At 55.7% G+C, this 19,478-nt stretch overlaps 1 protein-coding gene across 4 annotated transcripts; it reads right to left on the minus strand.

Annotated features, from left to right (window-relative positions):
* Nucleotides 1-4,822: 4,822 nt before the first annotated feature.
* CYB561 (cytochrome b561) lies at nucleotides 4,823-18,767 on the minus strand. 4 transcript variants are annotated; one of them, XM_039476454.2, is made up of 6 exons: nucleotides 18,677-18,767; nucleotides 9,454-9,668; nucleotides 8,222-8,320; nucleotides 7,855-7,958; nucleotides 7,245-7,402; nucleotides 4,823-6,771 (listed from the first exon to the last, which is right to left on the minus strand). In XM_039476454.2, the coding sequence occupies exons 2-6, from the start codon at nucleotides 9,653-9,655 to the stop codon at nucleotides 6,579-6,581; spliced, it is 756 nt and encodes a 251-aa protein (XP_039332388.1). In that variant the 5' UTR covers nucleotides 9,656-9,668; nucleotides 18,677-18,767; the 3' UTR covers nucleotides 4,823-6,578. The 4 variants fall into 4 exon arrangements, with proteins under 4 accessions (XP_039332388.1, XP_039332389.1, XP_003942479.1 ...); XM_039476455.2 differs by having other exon boundaries at nucleotides 18,686-18,750; XM_003942430.3 differs by lacking the exon at nucleotides 18,677-18,767 and adding an exon at nucleotides 18,375-18,669.
* Between the last annotated feature and the right edge of the window lie 711 nt (nucleotides 18,768-19,478).

The raw sequence follows: 19,478 nt of genomic DNA on the forward strand, positions 1-19,478 counted from the left end.
AGCAGCCACCTACACAATCTCAAAACCATTCCTAGTCTGCTCCAGTTATTTCGTTTAAAAAAAGAAAAAAGTCATTGGCAAAATCTCAGATAGCTAGATTAAAAAAAAAAAAAAAAAAGACGGAGTCTCTGTCACCCAGGCTTAGAGTGCAGAGGCACGATCTCAGTTCACTGCAACCTCTACCTCCCGGGTTCAAGCCATTCTCCTTCCTCGGCCTCCCTAGTAGCTAGGATTACAGGCACCCACCTTTGCACCTGGCTAATTTTTGTATTTTTAGTAGAAATGGGATTTTGCCATGTTGCCCAGGCTGGTTTCAAACTCCTGACCTCAAGTGATCCACCCACCTCGGCCTCCCAAAGTGCTAGGATTACAGGCATGAGCCACTGCGCCCAGCCTAGTTTGTTTTGTTTTTAGATAGAGTGGGAGTGTTATGTCACTCTGTCACCCAGGCTAGAGTGCAGTGATGATCATAGCTCACTGAAGCCTCGACCTCCTGAGCTCAAGCATCCTCCCACCACAGCCTCCCAGGTACCTGGGACCACACAGTGTGCCACCACCCCCTGCTAACTTTTTGTTTTGTTTTGCAGAGACAGATTCTTGCTATGTTGCCCAGGCTGGTCTCGAATTCCTGGCCTCAAGCTATCCTCCTGCCTTGGCCTCCCAAAATGCTGGGATTACAGGTGTGAGCTACCACATCTGGCCAAACCCCCAGTTTTTTAAGAAGTCCTGAGACATTGAAGGAAAGGAAAAAGGGAATGATTCATTTTTAAAAACTATTAATACTTCTTAAAAAGAATTTACCCTCGACCTGAATAAAAAGCTACTCAGAGTAGAAACAAACAGCAAACTCAGCAGAAGCCTGTGTCGATCCTCAGAAGCACCAGATGAGACATTCATCCCTCACGGGTACCTTTTGGTAACTGCAGGCAGGTGCAGTACACACGTGCGTGGTACGGTCACGTGGGGAATGGGTAGGTGAACCAGCGGGGAATGGAGTCATCCTCTTTCAGCCTTAAAAACAGAAACTGGAAGAGGAGCTTGGAGAGCCTTGGCAGCTGAGTTATGCCATTCTCAGGAATAAGATAGGGCATTGATAACAAGGGTATCACGTCTGGAAGGCCTTGTGATAAAAAGAGAGAGTCCTCATAGAAGAGAAGGTGCTCAGAGTCCATTCTAACATGCCGTTCTCTTGGGAGGTCCATTATGTCCCAGACACCATGATAAGGGCTTCACATATATTCGCTAATGTATTTCTCACACCTCAACAGGCGACATTGCTGTCTCCAAAACACAAATGCGGAAACGGATCCTGACAGCTGAAGTTGCTCAGGGTCAGGCAAAGGTAGGACTGACTCAGAGCCGCACTGAGAGCTCTCCGCTCCACCATGCTGCTTCCTCTCAGAAGGGATGGTCTAAAAAGAGCAAACCCGAATGACGCCCAGCAGAGCCCAGACGCTGGGTCCAGGAGGATGGCTTGGGAAATGCTATGTGCTCGTTTGGAGAAATAACTCTATGTTCAGTCAAGAGGAGTCACTTTGGGACTTCACAGAGTCCCAAACCCAATAAGAAGGTGACATCCCTGCTGCTATCCAACTGGAGATTAGTGGAGGAAGAGGTGAAGTGGCTCTCTGGAGAGAGAGGCATTATCCCCGGGTGCCCGAGGTCATTTCAGTATTCAGAGACCCTTTCAGAAAGCCGAAACTGGACCCCTTCCTTACACCTTATACAAAAATTAGATGAATTAAAGATTTAAACATGAGGTCTAACACCACAAAAACCAAAACCTAGGCAGTACCATTCAGGACATAGGCTTGGGCAAGGACTTCATGACTAAAACACCAAAAGCAATAGGAACAAAAGCCAAAATAGACAAATGGGATCTAATTAAAGAGCTTCTACACAGCAAAAGAAACTGTCAATAGAGTGAACCAGCAACCAACAGAATGGGAAAAAACTTTGCAATCTACCCATCTGACAAAGGGCTACTATCCAGAATGTACAGAGAACGTAATCAAATTTATAAGAAAACAACCACCCCATCAAAAAGTGGGCAAAAGATGAACACTTTTCAAAAGAAGACATTTATACAGCCAACAAACATGAAAAAAAGCTCATCATCCCTGGTCATTAGAGAAATATGAATCAAAACCACATGGAGATACCACCTCCCATCAGTTAGAATGGCCATCATTAAAAACTCAGGAGACAACAGATGTGGAGAAATAGGAACGATTTTACTCTGTTGGTGGGAGTGTAAATTAGTTCAACCATTGTGGAAGACAGTGTGGTGACTGCTGAAGGATCTAGAAACAGAAATACCATCCCATTACAGGGTATATACCCAAATGAGTATGTCATTCTATTATAAAGACACATGTACGCATATGTTTATTGCAGCAGTGTTCACAATAGCAAAGACTGGGAACCAACCCAAATGCCCACCAATGATAGACTGGATAAAGAAAATGTGGCACATATACACCATGGAATACTATGCAGCCATAAAAAGGATGAATCCATGTCCTTTGCAGGGACATGGACGAAACTGGAAACCATCATTCTCAGCAAACTGACACAAGAACAGAAAACCAACCACCACCATGTTCTCACTCATAAGTGGGTGTTGAACAATGAGAACACATGGACACAGGGAGGGGAACATCACACACTGGGGCCTGTCAGAGGATGGTGGTGGCTGGGAGAGGAACAGCAGGGGGCTTGTAGATGATGGAGTAGTGGATGCGGCACACCACCATGGCACGTGTATACCTATGTAACCTGCACGATCTGCACATGTACCCCAGAACCTAATTTAAAAGAAAAAGGGGAGGGGCCAGGCATGGTGACTCACGCCTGTAATCCCACCACGTTGGGAGGTAGAGGCAGGTGGATCATGAGGTTAGGAGTTCAAGACCAGCCTTGCAAAGATGGTGAAAACCCATTTCTAAAAAAAAAAAAAAAATTAGCTGGGCACAGTGGCAGGCACCTGTAATCCCAACTACTCGGGAAGCTGCAATATATGTAAATAAATAAACAGGCAAGAAAACAGATGCAGAGGCTGGCACCAAAAAACAGAAATGAGATGCTCTTGACTGAGGAAGCAGCTGTGACGAGTATCAAGCCATGTGCTTTGAATGCTTTTCAGTAAATAAAGGTCCCCATGGAAGCTTTGATTCAAGAGGGACTCTACCGGCCCTAAGGAAGGACCTCTCCACTCTGGCTCCTACACACGAGAGACCAGCCACAATACAGAAGATAAAGTGGAGACGAATGCTGGGAAGCAGAGACTGCTGTTACCTTATTAGAGGATCTGCTGTTGGGTCCCTTTAAATGATGAACTCTGGTGAGTTTTTCAGTTGCTTTCAGTCAGGGGTCCCCAAGCCCAGGGCCCCAGGCCAGTATGGGTCCATGGCCTGTTAGGAACCTGGGCACAGGAGGCGAGCAGCGGCCAATGAGCATGACCGCCTGAGCTCCGCCTCCTGTCAGATCCCGGGAACCCTACTGTAAGCTGTGCATGTGAGGGATCTAGGTTGCCCCCTCCTTAAGAGAATCCAATGCCTGATGGTCTGTCACTGTCTCCCAGCACCCACAGAAGGGACTGTCTAGTTGCAGGAAAACAAGCTCAGGGCTCCCACTGATTCCACATTACAGGGAGTTGTAGAATTATTTCATTATATATTACAATGTAATAATAATATTAAATGCACAATAAATCTTTTTTTTTGAGAGACAGTCTCACTCCATTGCCAGGCACCAGACTGGAGTGCAGTGGCGCAATCTCGGCTCACTGCAACCTCCGCCTCCTGGGTTCAAGCAATTCTCCTGCCTCAGCCTCCTGAGTAGCTGGGATTACAGGCGCGTGCCACCATGCCCAGCTAATTTTTGTATTTTTAGTAGAGACGGGGTTTCACCATGTTGGCGAGGATGGTCTCGATCTCCTGACCTTGTGATCCGCCCGCCTCGGCCACCCAAAGTGCTTGGATGGATTACAGGCTTGAGCCACCGCGCCCGGCCGAAAATGCACAATAAATGTAATGTTCTTGAATCCTCCCAAAACTATTCCCTGCCTCCAGCCTTGGTCTATGGAAAAATTGTCTTCCACAAAACCCGTCCCTGCTGCCAGAAAGGTTGGGGACCGCTGCGTTAAGTGACAAGGTGCAGAGCCCACAGCGCGATTCCACCCAGATTTGCCAAAACACACCCTCTGCCTGAGCCATGTACTTGGATCAAAAGTGGAATCTTGGCTTGTTCCAAAGCCTTTGCTCCTCCCCTCAAGGATTAAAAGGCCAATTTCAAAGGGAAAGTGGCCTGTGAAACACTGGGAGACACTCCTCCCCAAGGCTCCTATCAGGCACGTACAGCCTCGCCCTCCAGGCCACCCTCTCAGGCTGAGAGCAAAGGGTTTATCTCACCACGTGGAAACATTGCCTGGGCTGGGCCGAGACTGGACAACCAGGGCCTTTTCAGACCCTAGGCCAGGCGTCCCCAAACTACGGCCCGCGGGCCACATGCGGCCCCCTGAGGCCATGTATCCGGCCCCCCGCCGCACTTCAGGAAGGGGCACCTCTTTCACTGGTGGTCAGTGAGAGGAGCACAGTATGTGGCGGCCCTCCAACGGTCTGAGGGACAGTGAACCGGCCCCCTGCGTAAGAAGTTTGGGGGCGCCTTCCCTAGGCCGTGATCAATATCATGAATCACTACCTTCTGTGCCCAGCCTGCAGATATCCAATTTCTCTCAGGCCTAGAGCTAACATCATGTTTCTGGCTGCTAAAAGCTCTGGCTCCTTTTATCGCACAGTAAAAGAAGGTAACAGGCGAGAGGTCTGCTGTAGACATTTATTGCGTCATCTGTTACACCAACAGCACATTGTATTTCACAGAAGATTGGCCACAGGCAAAATAACCCACCACAGAGCTGCTTCTGGGGGCCATCTTTGGCTCCTCAGTCATCCTTAGTCACCCAGTGTTCACTTTGGCAAACAGGGCAGTTTACAGACTTTTGTTGCAAATCTAAAGTTCCATTTCTCTCTGTAGCATTCGGGTTAGGGAGACAGGCTTGTACTTTGGTAGTCTGTCTAAGGCGGAGTTTTCCCACATGTAGACATTTCACTATACAAGTGGGTGTCTGATTAAAGAACTCACAGTGCCACTATCCTTGAAGAGTGTACAGTGTAAACAGGAACACGGTCATCCAGACAGGCTGAGAGGGGGAGGGAAAGGGCTCCAAGGAGCCTGGGCGGCCCCTGCCGGGGAGGGGCCTGAACTATAACCACCTGCGCCCAGAAATGACATCACCTGAGGCAGGACCGGCAGCAAAAGCCAACTCCGGGAGATCTGAGCATTAGAGGAGGCCGACCCGATTCTCCAAGGCGGCTTCGGGGAGGAAAGGGGCAGCCACGACAAGAGTCGCCATCAGGTCTGGAACTGTCATCAGCTTCTTCACTGTGTCTGTCTCAAGCTAAGCCATGCTCCTCAAACCCCCCAAAAAAACAAGGAAAACAAGGAGAGAAGTCACCAGATCCAAGACGAACACAATCAATGTTCTAATCACGCTATCTCCAGACCGAAGCCAAAGGGTGACTCAGCTAACAGCAGGACACTCACACAGAACATAAAGGGGCTGGAGGGTCTGCAAACCAGTCTAGTTCTGACTGCGTCCTGACTTCCCGGAAAGACGGGCACCAGGTCAGAGAAGGCTCGTCCTTCAGAACACAGGCAGCAGCTCCAGCAGCCCAGGGGCTCCAGCCACAGCCAGCAGCAGTAGTTTTTCATTTAAAAAAATGCTAAAGTTCGTGCCCTCCGCCTCCCAGCCTGAGCAGAGCCTGAGTGAGCCTGGGAGAAGAAACCACGGCTGAGCTGTGAGGTCGGGGGAGGGGTGCTGCAGGGAGGAAGCCCCGGCAGAAAGGGGCCGTAGGGTGCCTCCCATCTTTGCCCCCCATGTCTGGATCAGCCTGAGAGGCGGCTGCCCACATCTGCGAAGGGGACGTTTGTCTGAAGTCATGGGCTTCCACCCCCTCTCCCAGCAAAGCTGTCCTGGATAAAGGGTTAAAGAATAGGAGGGTCAGGACTGCAGCTGGACCAGGGCCTCATCTCAGCCTCCCGGGGCCCGGCCCGCCCCTCTCCTGGGAACCTTGCTCTCAACACCAACATACTTGACACATCATCTCACTTGCTCCTCTGCCAAAGACTGGGCCCATCTGTGCCACGTGTTACTCGGGCTGGAGGGGCTCCTGGTTTGCATTCAGAAGCTGTCCTGGCCTTTCCAGGCCCGTCCCTGAGGCCCCCCAGCTTCCCCTGGCCTTGCCCCAGGCATCTGCTGCCGGGAGGGTGGGGCCCTCTCGCTGGCTCCTCTAAAGATCTGTGCTCTGCGACCAGGACTGACCACCAAAGCCTCTGCACTGAAGGGGGCAATAGAGACGCGGGAGCTATAGCAGCGGAGAAAGGGAGAAGCGGAGGCGGCGGAGCCCCGCCCCAGAAAGCAGCACTCCAACAGACGCAGCTGCACGCACTCGCCCGCCCGCCGCCGGAGCCTGCAGCCCTGAAGACACCCCGCGGACCCCGAGGGCCTGCTGGGCGCATCACTGGGAGCCGGGGCTGTCTCCCTCCGTCAGCGTCTTGAAGTCCATGGAGAGGGCCTGCTCCTCCGCCTGGGGGGGCCGCTTCCAGTCCGGCCGGGTCAAGATGTAGAGCACCACACCCCCGAAGCAGGCCAGCAGCAGGCCCAGCACGTTGCCCAGGACGCCCTCGGGCTCAAACAAGCTGTACTTGGCCCTGCAGGGGTGAGAGGAAGGGAGGAGCTGCCCGAGGGGTTACAGGCCAAATGCCCTTTCGCATCCTGGGCCTTAAAGATGGCACATGGATGCCAGCACCAGCCCCTACCTCCCTACCCTGCCCAACGGAATGACCACCGCCCCCCCAACCAGCAATCTCCAGCTATGGCTCAGACAGAAAAAGATGGAGAATGTAAAAATCTAGATCATTCTTCCAGTTCTAAGCAGTTGTGCTGCAGATCCTGCTGCGCGACGGGAATGAATAGGGCGCCCATTGCCCCGAAGTTTCTCTGAAAGGATAAAGCCAACCAAAGCCAGGCCCCAGGCCCCCAAAGCTTAGCAAGCGTAACTACAGGCGCCAGTGTCTGAGTCCACGCGAGGCGGCGCAGGAAGCCACGGCCGGGAAGCGGAGGGCAGGGTGAGCTCTGAGCCGGGCTGGCTCCGGCCCTGCCCGCTCCCGCCCCGGACACTCACCCGAGCTTGAACAGCAGGGCCTCCTTCAGGCCCAGCAGCGCGGTGCCCACGGAGAGGAGGAAGATGGTGGCGCCAAAGAAGATGTGTGACGCGCGGTAGCGGCTCCGCAGGGAAAACGAGACTCCAGGGAAGAGGAAGAAGCTGAAGCCCACCAGCCACTAGGAGGAAAGGAGGGCGGTTCCGGGACGCGGCGGCGGCCAACCGGAGCAGCCGAGGTCCGCCCAGGCCCAAGCCGACGCGCCCGTGGGCCCGTGCGCCCACGTGCTCAGGTGCCGACTGCGAGCCCCTCAGCCCCACCTGGTTACCTCCCTCCTCAGCACGCTGGTGGGAGGGGCCCGACCGCAACGCTTGAGGCCTTAGCACACTTGCAGACTCGGAAAGCTGGCCTTGTGAGCCGCAGCGCGCCTGGGAGCTGGGCACTCTTGGCCTCCAATCCTAGCTTTGGACCCACCCAGGCCTGGGAAGGCAGCGTCCGGCTGTGCTAAGGTAGCTCTCTCCTCTGCACGCACCCCAGGAAACAGGCCCTTCCATCAAGCACATTCAGCCCAGCTCCCCTCCCCTCCCACCTCCCTGGGGGGTGGCCCAGGCTCCGGGTGCTGGAAGGTCTCACCTGCACGAAGTACAGGACAAACACGAGGATCCCGCACCAGCTATGCAGGCTGTACAGGTCAGCGTAGCCCTTCTTCCTGTGGTAGTCGAACACCGCCACCAAGCCTGGGCCAGAGACAGAGGCCACAGGAGGACAGGGTTGGATGTGGAAAAAGGAGGGGGTGAGATGACCCAAGGGAACCGGTTAGCGGGGACTTCTGGGCTTTAGTCCCAGCTCGATGGCTGCCAGCACCCAGCAGGCCTGCAGGGAATGTTTGGGGTGGGGCGGGCCCATCACAGCTCTGGGGACGGAACAGAGCAGATGAGGCGGGCATTGGCAACGCCTGAAGAGGCAGGCAGGGGCAGGAAGGCTGCACCCAAGAACTCACCAACCAGGGCGATGATGAGCGCAAAGACATGCAGCAGCCCGTGCAGGACCTTGGTGGTGCGTTTGGCTTCATTCCTGAAGACACGGTAAACCAGCAGGGCTGTGGAGGCGAGAGTGGGAACATGAGTGCACCCGCCTGCAGTGAGGCCTCCTGCCCAGCAGCAAGGAGGCCCCTTGGTGTAGAGGCAATGTGAGCTGGCGGCTTGTCACCGGAGCCCAGCTGCAGGAACCGAGGACAAAGCCAGCCTCCCCGGGGACCCTGGGCATGTCCTGGCCTTCTCCCAGAGCACCTAGGGCTGTGTGCAGCCTAACACCCCTCGCCCGCCCTCAAACCTCCCCAAACTGTGCACACTCAAAGAGGGCAGGGTGGGAGGCTGCACGACGTCCTGTCACCAGGAGAGGCAGCAAAGGCGGGGGGCCCTTGCCCTCGCCCCCACCTGAAGGAGCTACCCGGCTCAGCAGACACCCCGCCCCACCTGCCTTCTTGTCAGGTGTCCTGCACATTCCAGGCTGTGTTTGGGGTTCACTGCTGGTCACACTGAGGAAACCAGTAGCCACTGAGTTTACCTATTAGCCACGTGGCTCCTCACACGGCCCCACTGCAGCCTGGGCAGATGGTCCTATGCTTAGCAAGCAGTCCCCCTTCCAGGTAGAACCCTGTGATCCCAGCCTGACCTCCAACATCCAGAAGAGGTGGGCAAAGCCAGGTCACGTGAGGAATGCCTCTGAGCTTTCTGCTGCTCAGGGTGGCTGTCACCAGGACTGCCTCTAGGAAGAGTGGAATCAACTGGATGTAGATCCTGCTTCCTGGATCTCTGGCCTGGAGGCAGGTGGAGGCCACGCACCACCTGGCTCCTGTCCCAGAGGGAGGCACTTTAGCTCTGCCAAGTCCAAGACACACGCGCATGCGTGCACACACACACACTCTCTCGCATATGCTTATTTTTTCCCTCAATTCAAACCAGGCCTGCAGCACAGCCTGGCTCGGGGCCCCACCCCTTTCCCTCTGCTCCACGAAGCCCCCACCTTGGATGCTGTGTGTGGAAATAGGAGGTGCCAATGCCGGGCCAGGCTGGACAGGAGCTGCCACCCACCAGCCTCCATCTCCCCAGGCTCTGAGCCAGCTTCCATCTCTGTCTTCGTTAGAATCTTAGATTTGTCCAACCGGAAGAGACTGCAGGGGTGACAGAACCCCCACAAGCCCAGGCAGATAGGAGCGGCCGTTGGACTCACCATCTCCCTGCAGGAAGATCAGGCCTATGGCCATGCAGAGCGGGTGCACGTTGAACTGCAGGTGGCTCTCCCAGGCAATGCCACCTCGGTACAGACCAAGCCAAGCGCCAGTCATGGCCACCAAGGTCAGGCCCAGCAGCTGGGAGAAGGCCACGTAGTAAGGCAGCGCTGCAGGGGTGGACGCTGTGGCCCTGCCCTCCATGCTGAGGCCAAGGCTGCAAGAAAAAAGCAGAGCTCAGAGGAGCAGCGCAGAGCCCCCTGAGATGCACAGAGCTTCCCCAGATGCACACAGCCCCCCAAGATAAGCATGGACCCTCCCAGATGTGCATGTCCTGAGATGTACACGCCTCCCCAAGATGTGCATGGCCGCCCCAGATGGCGCACAGCCACCCCCAAGATGCACGATCCCCCCAGATACGCACAGACATCCGAGATATGCATGGCCCCTCCAGATGTGCACGGGTCCCCCAAGATGCGCACAGTCCCCCTCAAAATGCACACAGCCACCCCCACTAGATATGCACAACAGCCCCTGGGGTTGTACATAGTCCCCCCAAATGCACACAGCACCCCCTGAGATGCGCATGTCCCCCCCACAGATGCGCATGTGCCCCCCGCCTCCACCAAGCTGCGGCCCCCATACCCTCCACCAAGGCTCCCAAGGGAAGCAGCCCTCATTCTCCCACCCATCATCCTGGAGCAGAGGTCCCAAGTCTCAGGAATGATGGGGGGCAGCCTCCCCACAGGAACAGGCGAGACCTGGGATGTGACACCAGGAGTTCCATACGCGGTGAGGATGCAAGGCAAGATACCCCAAATTCTGTTGGGCACAAGGGCCCAGTGCCTGCCTCTCTTTTCTGTTTCAAGAGGCCCTGGCTTTCCTCAGGTGGGCTTTGCAGGTGAGTTGCACAGGTGAGCACACTCCTTGAAGGGATGGGCCTGACCTTGGTGGCCATGACTGGCGCTTGGCTTGGTCTACCGAGGCGGCATTGCCTGGGGGAGCGACCTGCGGTTCAACGTGCACCAGACACATCACGAAGTACATCTCAGGGAGAAATGGGAAGTCTCTCTCCCCTGCCTGGTTTTTAGCTCCACACTGGCAACAAGGAGGCCCCCCCACCCCATTCCCAGGAGAGCCAGCCCAGCTTCCACACCCCACCCGCCCCCCCACCTCGCAGCACCTGCAGAATAGAAGTGCCCGGACCCAGCTGCACACAGGGACCTGTCAGCACACAGGAACACTGCACTTCCCCTCCACACCTGAGCCGGGTGGACCCGCACTCTAGAACGGCCCTCAGGTGAGGTTCCAAAACTAAAGGTCCCCAGAAGTGAGGCCTGCGAGGGGGCCGGGTAGAGCTCAGCACGGCTGTGGAGGCGCTCAGCCCCACGTGGCCCTCCAGGGAGAACAGAGAGCAGGTAGCTCCTAGGGACGTAGGAATGAGAAGGCCACACTAGGAGCCCACGGGAGTGCCCAGTGCCTGCACAGCCTCATGCCAGACAGGAGAGCGCCTAGCCGCTGGGGATGGGAGGAGAGGCGGCAGGAGAACAATTGTGCCCTCGCCTGCTCTCCCTTCACCCAGTGGCAGCAGCCCGTGCGCCGTGGAAAAGTGCTGCCATGGCCCTCCACTGCCACTGTGACTGCTGCACCATGGCCACCACCACAGCCACCACAAGCAGACACTGGAGCACCACTGCTGCCCCCACCACACCCCGGATGGTTGCCCACTGGCCCCTCGCCATGGTCCAGCCTCTCCTGGCGGCAACTGTATCAGAACTAAGAGGACAATGGCCAGCACAGGGGCACTGACCCCTTTCACACCCGCCACACACTGCCCTGCAGCACCCAGGAGCTGGTTTTCAGTCCCTCCCAAGGACGGGCTGCTTCTCTGCTGCCCAGTTCTCTCTGCCACGTTGGACAACTGTTGGCAACTCCACCATTAAAAGCAGGATGTGTGTCGGCCGGGCTCAGTGGCTCACACCTGTAATCCCAGCACTTAGGGAGGCCAAGGCGAGTGGATCACCTGAGACCAGGAGTTCAAGACCAGCTGCAACACGGTGAAATCCCATCTCTACTAAAAATACAAAAATTAGCAAAGACATGGTGGTGCACACCTGTAATCCCAGCTACTTGGGACGCTGGGGTGGGAGAATCACTTGAACCCGGGAGGCAGAGTTTGCAGTGAACCAAGATCATGCCACTGCATTCCAACCTGGGTGACAGAGTGAGACTCTGTCTCAAAAAAAAAAAAAAAAAAAAAAAAAAAAAAAAAAAAAAAGTTTTTTTTAATTAAAAAGAAAGGGGGAAGGTGTGTTAATAATCCACACACACCGCAGTGGAATATAGATCAGCAAAAAAGGTAAATTGGCAGGCCATCAGCATTTGCTCTATATCCTCACACACCTTCCCAAAAACACACATACATCCTCTAATAGAAGCAGGATCGTGCTGTTTCCTAACCTGCTTTTTCACAAGGGCGTAGCACGCATGGTTTGTGTCACTGAGCATGCAGCCACATCATCATTCTCACGCTCTTACACTGCATGGCCATTTTTTAGCCAGCGAGTCCCCACTGTTCAGCATTTAGCTAGCTGTCAGTTTTCCACCGAATAAACAACAGGATGTGGTCATCTTTGCAAACTCCTCTGCAGGGAATCCCGAGACAAGGGCTAGGTTCTGTTTTAGATTCCTGAGACATTCCGTCAAATCATCTCCCAGAAACACAGCCCCAGGGTGGACAGGAATACAGGATTCCAGAAGCCCCAGCCGACAATAAATCCTATTTCTGAAATTCCTGCCCCTTTCCTTATCTGTCACCTACATAGGTATCAGTTCTGTCCCCGCAACCCCAAATTCAAGCCCCATTTCTGTCTGTTCACTACTCGTGTCTACTCATCTCTGGACATCCCACAGATGCTTCAAACCCAGCCCTTCCCTAGTCACCTCCTCTCCCGTCGTCACCAAGTCCTCTCACACCTTCCCTACTCTAGCGGGACTGCCCTTCTTCCGGGCCCAGGTGACACCTCAGCTCCTCCGTAGAAGGCTGCCCAGGCCACTGCATGCTGGGCCCTCCCCTCACTTCCCTCCGACCATCCTCATGCCACACCCAAGTCAGGGCCTGCAGCTTCTCCCTCTTCAACATGACAGACATTCCAGGGACTAAGCCAGCTCCTGAGGTCATGCTGCGGCAAGAGGCCCCGAGTGCCAGTGAAATGCCAACTTCGTGGCACGATCCTGCCGGTTTCTATCTGCAACCCCCACTGTTCCCACCAGGCCCACTAGAGGAGACGCCCGAGCTCATGGCCAAGGACATGGCCCAGCCTGGCTCCGTGCCGTGGGCCCCACACCCCTCCCTCCACTCCCCAGGCGCCTCGTAGGCAGGTCACTCTGTCCCCAGGCTCTCCCGGAGCCTCCTTACCCTGTTGCTTCTGTCTAGGTTAATCTCAAGGTGCCCTGTCCGCTCCTCGAAGGCAGGGACGCTCTCGATCCTCCTTGGGAATTCTCAGGTCTCCAACTCCCCGAGTCTAACAGGAAAATGTACTGAAAGAAGTGCTGTCCCCCCAGTCACTTATCATCTGTCCTCTCCAGGCCACCGCCTCCTTTATTAGATTCATCCCCAGAGAGCCCGGCTGCAGGCAGAATCTGATTAGCTCCTATTAGGAAGAACAGAGAGGACATCACCCCTCCCTCCGCTGGGCGACCCAACAACCTCCCCATGCCTCATGGAGTACAAAGGGCAGAAGAGGCCAGCAGAACAAGGAGCCACTGCCCATTCCCTCCTTCCCACCAGGCTCCCCGGGGACAGGCAGACACCAGAGCCAGGATCTCTTCTCGGAGGGCCAACTGCCTATGCTGAAATGCCCAGCCTGGCCTCCTGGGGAGTCGCAGCCCTGAGTCAGTCTGCTCCCACTGTGTCCCAGTGGACACGTGCTTGGTGTGTCAGGAGGGTGGGGACCCAACAGCCTGTGAGCCCCTGCTCTGTGCTGGGTGCTTCACGCCCTCTCACATGTCACCCTTAAATGACACTGTGCAGATAATAGGAGCACTGACCCAATTTGACCCACCAGAAAATGGGGGCTCAACAAAGACAAGAGACATGCCCCCAAATTCCCATCAGCAAATAGGAGCTCAACTCAACCCGCACGAGTGCAGACTCAGCCAGGTGCAGAGGGGGCCTGGTCCCTGCCCTCAAGGGACTTGCAGATAAGCTTCTGTGCGATGCAGATTTTCAGGTAAGGGTGGTACAAGTTTGAGTCAAGAGCTGATCCGGGCCTCCAAGACCCATCCTAATGCACACACGGAAGATGGCACCCCTGCTTTTATGTCTGTGGGCGGCAGCGTCTCCAGCTCTCCTGCCAAGCAGTGGCTGCCTGCTGCTGCTGTGGCTTTGGCCTTACTAAGGCCCAGGAACTAGGGTGGTGCCATCAGGCTTTCCAGAGACTGAAGCCAGCCAGAGTCTGTGTCGGCGCTCGCTGGGGAAGCTGCCTGGACGCAGGGCTCCCAGGTGGTGTTCCCCTCCTGTGCCAGTCCTCCCTGCGTCCTCCCTGCCTCAGTTCCACCTCGGTTCGCACCAAGCACTGGTACGTGCAGACAGTGGGTCCTGACCACAGGCAAGAGGGAAGGGTTTCAAGGAGGGCCAACAAGCCGAGGGAGCTGCATTTCCATTTGCTCTGAAGGTGGTTGTCCTGGCTTCTGCGACCCAGGGACCCGGGGCATGCGCGCATCTGGGGGGCATCCAGAGATCAACAGTGGCCTCTGGAATGGCAGTGGCCCGTTCCTGACTAGAAGGCGAGGCTTCTAAGTGTGAGGATGGCAGGAAAGTCCCTGGCTGGCCTGCAGGCCACCGAGGTCTGCAGGTTCTGAGTGTGGCTCTGTGCTTTACAGGAGGTGCATGGAAGATCCCTTCCGAAACAGGGCGCTCGCAAGGCCATTGATTCGACGTAATTGATAACCCATTTGTGTGCGAGGAGGGGCCGTGTCCCATGCCAGGGGTGGGATTTACAGGGATAGACATTCCAATGTCTCTGGACAGAAGTGGACCCACCCACAAACGTGTCTGCTGCATTTGCAAACCTGGACCTCAGGTGAGATTCACTCCCAAGGAAGCAAGGGCCTTTGAACCATGGCCCTCCTTTCCCAGTCTTGACAGCGAGAATCCTCTCTCACCCTTCCCTCCTCACTGGGTGGCCCTGGGACTCCGGCTGTTCTTGGCCCCTCTGGGTTCTCAGAGCAGAACTGTGGGCAGCAGCTTCAAGGCCTAGAAGCCGCCACTCCCCACCCCCAAGGGCTCCGCTGCCTGGCAGACCAGAACCTGGCGACCAAAGGGAGCGCACGTAGCCCTCCCAGTCACTTGGCTTCCTCTGTGAGAGCTCAGGATGAGGGTGACTCATCTCTGGCAGTTTCTGGAACTGAGAGCTGTGAGAGGCACCCTCCTCCCCACCCATTCCCACCGCCTGCAGTCAGAGTCCACCTAATGCAATCAGCGTGTTAAGGACAGCAGGACCCGCAAGGCTTAACGGAGCTGAGCATCACTCTCCCTCCCTGCGTCCACTGCGTTTTATTAAAAGGCAACCAGGACTAATATGATTATTGGGGACCAGACACTGCACATGGCGCACAGCCTGGGGGGTGGAAGGCGGAGCAGGGAGGCTGGGAAGTGGGCGGCCTGTGCTGGCCGCAGCCCTCCTTATCAACAGCAGGGTTTGAATTGAGTTAGGAAAGACTGCGACTGACGAACGGATGACATCACTTCTTGATGGGTAGAGGGGAAAACAGCTCAATCGCCCCAGAACATCCTACCATGTGATGAAGGAGAAAGCAAAGTGTGGTGTGAGCTATTAGGTACTTTCTTAGCACCCCAGTTGCCCTAGAAAGAAGGGGTTTCCCGGGCGGTGCTCCCCCTTCCATGCCAGTCCTCCTGTGTCCTCCCTCCTCGGTACCAGCATGGCACTAAGCACAGGTGCCCTCAGAGACAACAGGCCTGGACCGGAGGGCAGGGTAAGAGAGAAGGTGTTACAGGAGGGGGCAAACAAGCTGAGAGATCTGCATTTCCATTTGCTCCCACGGTGGCTGTCCTGGCCCATGCAGCCCAGAGACCGAGGGCATCCGGACTGCTTGGACCAAGCACCAAGGAACCAGGTACCCGGGAAGCAGCAGAGCTTGAAGTCAAATACTGAGCTCCTTTCTCCCACCAGACAGGGGACTCCCAATGCTTACAAACAAAAAGTTTCCATTTCCATGAAAATCACAAGAAAAAATGAACATTTAGGGTTGAGGAAAATGTTGCAATTTTTTTTTTTTTTTTTTTTTTTTGAGACAGAGTCTCACTCTGTTGCCCAGGCTGGAGTGGTGTGATCTGGGCTCACTGCAACCTCCACCTCCTAGGTTCAAGCAATTCTCCTGCCTCAGTCTCCCAAGAAGCTGGGATTACAGATGTGCACCACCACACCTGGCTAATTTTGTATTTTTAGTAGAGATGGGGTTTCACCATGTTGGCCAGGCTGGTCTTGAACTCCTAACCTCAGGTGAGCCACTTGCCTCAGCCTCCCAAGTGTTTTTTTTTAAACTTATTTTAATTATTATTTTTTATTTATTTATTTATTTTTGAGATAAGGTCTAACTCTGTCACCCAAGCTGGAGTACAGTGGCATGATCATAGCTCACTGCAGCCTCGGACTCCTGGGCTCCAGGAATCTTCCATCTCAGCCTCCCAAGTAGCAGCTAGAACTACAGGTATGCTAAAATGCCCAGTTAATACTTTTTTTTTTTTTTTTTTTTTCCCTGAGAGATAGGGTCTCATTATGTTTTGCAGGCTAGTCTCAAACTCCTGGTCTCAAGCAGTCCTCCGGTCTTGACCTCCAAAAGTGCTGGGATTACAGACAGACATAAGCCAGCCCTAAAATGTTTTGTTTTTTATTGTAACCCAGTCTGGATTATACTTGCCTTTATACCAATGCAGTTGTAAAACATAAATTTTATTTTTATTTTTTTTAAGATGGAGTCTCACTCTGTCACCCAGGCTGGTGTGCAGTGGCACGATCTCGGCTCACTGCAACCTCCACCTCTTGGGTTCAAGCAATTCTCCTGCCTCAGCCTCCTGAGTAGCTGCGACTACAGGCTCGTGCCACCATGCCCAGCTAAGTTTTGCATTTTTTAGTAAAGACAGGGTTTCACCATATTGGAAGGGCTGGTCTCAAACTCCTGACTTCGTGATCCAACCGCCTCAGCCTCTCAAAGTGCTGGGATTACAGGCGTAAGCCACAGTGCTCAGCCCTGAATTTTTATTATATTTTTATGGAGGAAGGCGCCTATGAAGACCAGAAGGCCAATGGCTCATGAAAGGCCCAGTGCAGCCCAGGTTAGAGAGGTGTGATTTCAAAGCAGGCTCACTATTTATAACCGTCAGCTCCTGGACAAGCCAAGTCCCTTCTCCAAGCCTGCTTCCTAATCTATAAAGTGGGAAGATATCTGGATCTACCTTACTGACCACAGAAAGAGTTAGTAGATAAACGTTTTAGCATCCAGCACAGTGTCTACCATGCAGTCAGCACTTCATCAAAGACCAATCTCACAAACACAAAATCTGTCCCAAGAGCACCTCAGGAGAATCACACTGCAGACACAAGAGGTTTGGGGCCACAGAGAGCCAGATGGCAGCCGACTCTAATAAATCCACACTCCCTTTCTGTCCACCATCAGCCCCCCACACTGAGCAGAAACTCCTGGGGCTGGGAAGAATGCAGGATGGTCTGCTTTTAATCTGTGATGTTTTATATTCCTAAAATTCACTTACGAATTGCTCAGACAGTGGAGTACTTTTTCCCAGTGAAACTGTGCTTTTAGAGGGGGTTAATTTCTCATTCCCGTTCACCAGTGCCATCTAATGCCACCGAACCACCTGGTATTAACATGAGCCCAAGCTCTGCCTACCAAGGGAAGGTGGTGGGGACAGTAAAGTGGTAGGACAAGGCTGGGTGTGGTGGCTCACGTCTATAATCCTAGCACTTTGGGAGGCCAAGGCACGCAGATCACTCGAGGTCAGGAATTCAAGACCAGCCAGGCCAACATGGTGAAACCCCGTCTCTACTAAAAATACAAAAATTAGCCAGGCATGGTGGTGCATGCCTGTAATCCCAGCTATTCGGGCGGCTGAGGCATGATAATAGCTTGAACCTGGAAGATAGAGGTTGCAGTGAGCTGCGATCGTGCCAGCCTGGCGACAGAGCAAGACTCCATCTCAAAAAAATAAAAAATAAAAATAAACAAAGAAAAGGAGTGGGACAAGCAGTGTGGTTCCACCTCCAGCTCTAGGAGGCGCCTCTTGCAAGGGGGTGGGGCCGCAGCCACGTGGTATTTTCCTGCCTCCATCCAATTTCACAGGAGAAATCCAGGCATCTAGAGGAGGTGGCAAAGTTTTTCTTTTTTTCTTTAGCTATGAAAACAAAGGGGCAAAATCTAGGCACCCTAGATGTAACTTCATTTACGGATTCAGAAAATCCACAAAGGCTGCCAAGGTGGAATGAATGAGAGGAGGGGGCGACCAGAAGGTAGAAGCCTGGGAAGGGGACCCCAGATCCACACGGACAATCCTCGCTCCGTGATGCAGTGGGGGACGGGGCAGGGAGTGAGGGAGGGTGGCCCTGCCATCTCCCAGGTGTCAAGGTGGCGGCAGCTCCACCCTTGGCGCAGCTGGCACCGGTCAGACCCATCACAGGCCCACCGAGGCCACTGAAGGAGTGGGGCTTTCCCACTCGGGCAACTGCTACCCTCGAGCTCTGAAGCTGGGGACGTCAGGAGACCCAGGCGGGGACCTGCGGCTCCACGTTGCAGCCCAGGCCCTGCTCCGGGCAGGAGGCGGTGGCTCCGGTTTCAGGTTTCAAGAAGGCAGCCATGCCAAAGGCTGGTTGATCCACTTACACCCTACCTTGCTCTAGAACGCGGCGCAGGAGCAAAGATCCAAACTCCGGGTCCCCGGCAAACGGGGTCTCGGTTCTAACTTCAGCAGACACCTGGCACCGGGGCAGGCCAGGGCGGAGGCCGCCCGGACCTGGAGAGGCAGCGGCTCTGAGAGGTCCCGGGGTGCGGGTCGGCGCCGGAGTCCGGCGCGCAGCCTCAGGGGGCAGGTGCGAGGCCGGCTGCTGCTCAGGAGCCGGGCGCGGTCCCTCCCTGCGCAGTCGGGACTCACCTGGGCCGCCCCCCGCTCCCAGCCCCGGCCCGGCCGCCTACCTCGCCTACCCGAGCGTCCCGCGAGCCTCCACGCGCCGCGCCCGAGTCGCTCAGCAGGTTCCGCGGGCCTCGGCGCTGCGGCGTCGCCATGGCAACCAGGCGGCGGGCGGGGCGGGGTCCTGCGGCCGGAAGTGGCGCACGCAGCCCGCACCCCGGCTCAGGACGCGGCCCCGGGGCTGCCCCGCATGCGCCAGGTCCCCGCGGTGGCGGCCGCGCTCGGGACCCGGCCCTGCCAGCTCTGGGCTCGCAACTGGGCGAACCGCGGCTGCCGTGAGCCCGGCCTCTGGACCCGAGTTCGGGAAACCTTCGCCATCAGGGCCTTGCGACCCTCCCTACTGGGCCCCAACGTTGGGGGGCTCGTGGGGCCTGCGGCCCGCGGGGCTGCCTCGAGGGCCGCGGGGTTCTCCCGGGCTGGGGCGGGGCCGGTGGGCCGGGCACAAAGGACCTGGGGTCTGCCAGATGGGCTGGATGGGCCGCCGGGCTCAGAGGAAAGCGGGTGCCAGGGGCGAGACCCGCCGCCCTTCCCAGGCCTAGCCCTGCGCTTCCTGATTTTCTGGCTCCAGGCCTCCCCTTCTGCTCTCTACCTTCTTCCCTGCCCTGCCCTCGCCCTGCCCGGGTCCAGGAGGCCACTGGGTGTCTCCCCAGCCCCCACGGGGGAGACGACACTGTCGGGAAGGCCGGGACTAACCCTCGCCCCCGCTCCCACAGAGCAGCCTCCGGGGAACACAGGTGGCTGCGGAGGCCAAGACCAAGATCGGGAGCCAGCCCCGTCGGAGCCGGGTCCAGGCCCTCTGTCCAGGAA

This window comes from Saimiri boliviensis, chromosome 17, assembly GCF_048565385.1.
Source record: "Saimiri boliviensis isolate mSaiBol1 chromosome 17, mSaiBol1.pri, whole genome shotgun sequence".
Classification (NCBI taxonomy): domain Eukaryota; kingdom Metazoa; phylum Chordata; class Mammalia; order Primates; family Cebidae; genus Saimiri; species Saimiri boliviensis.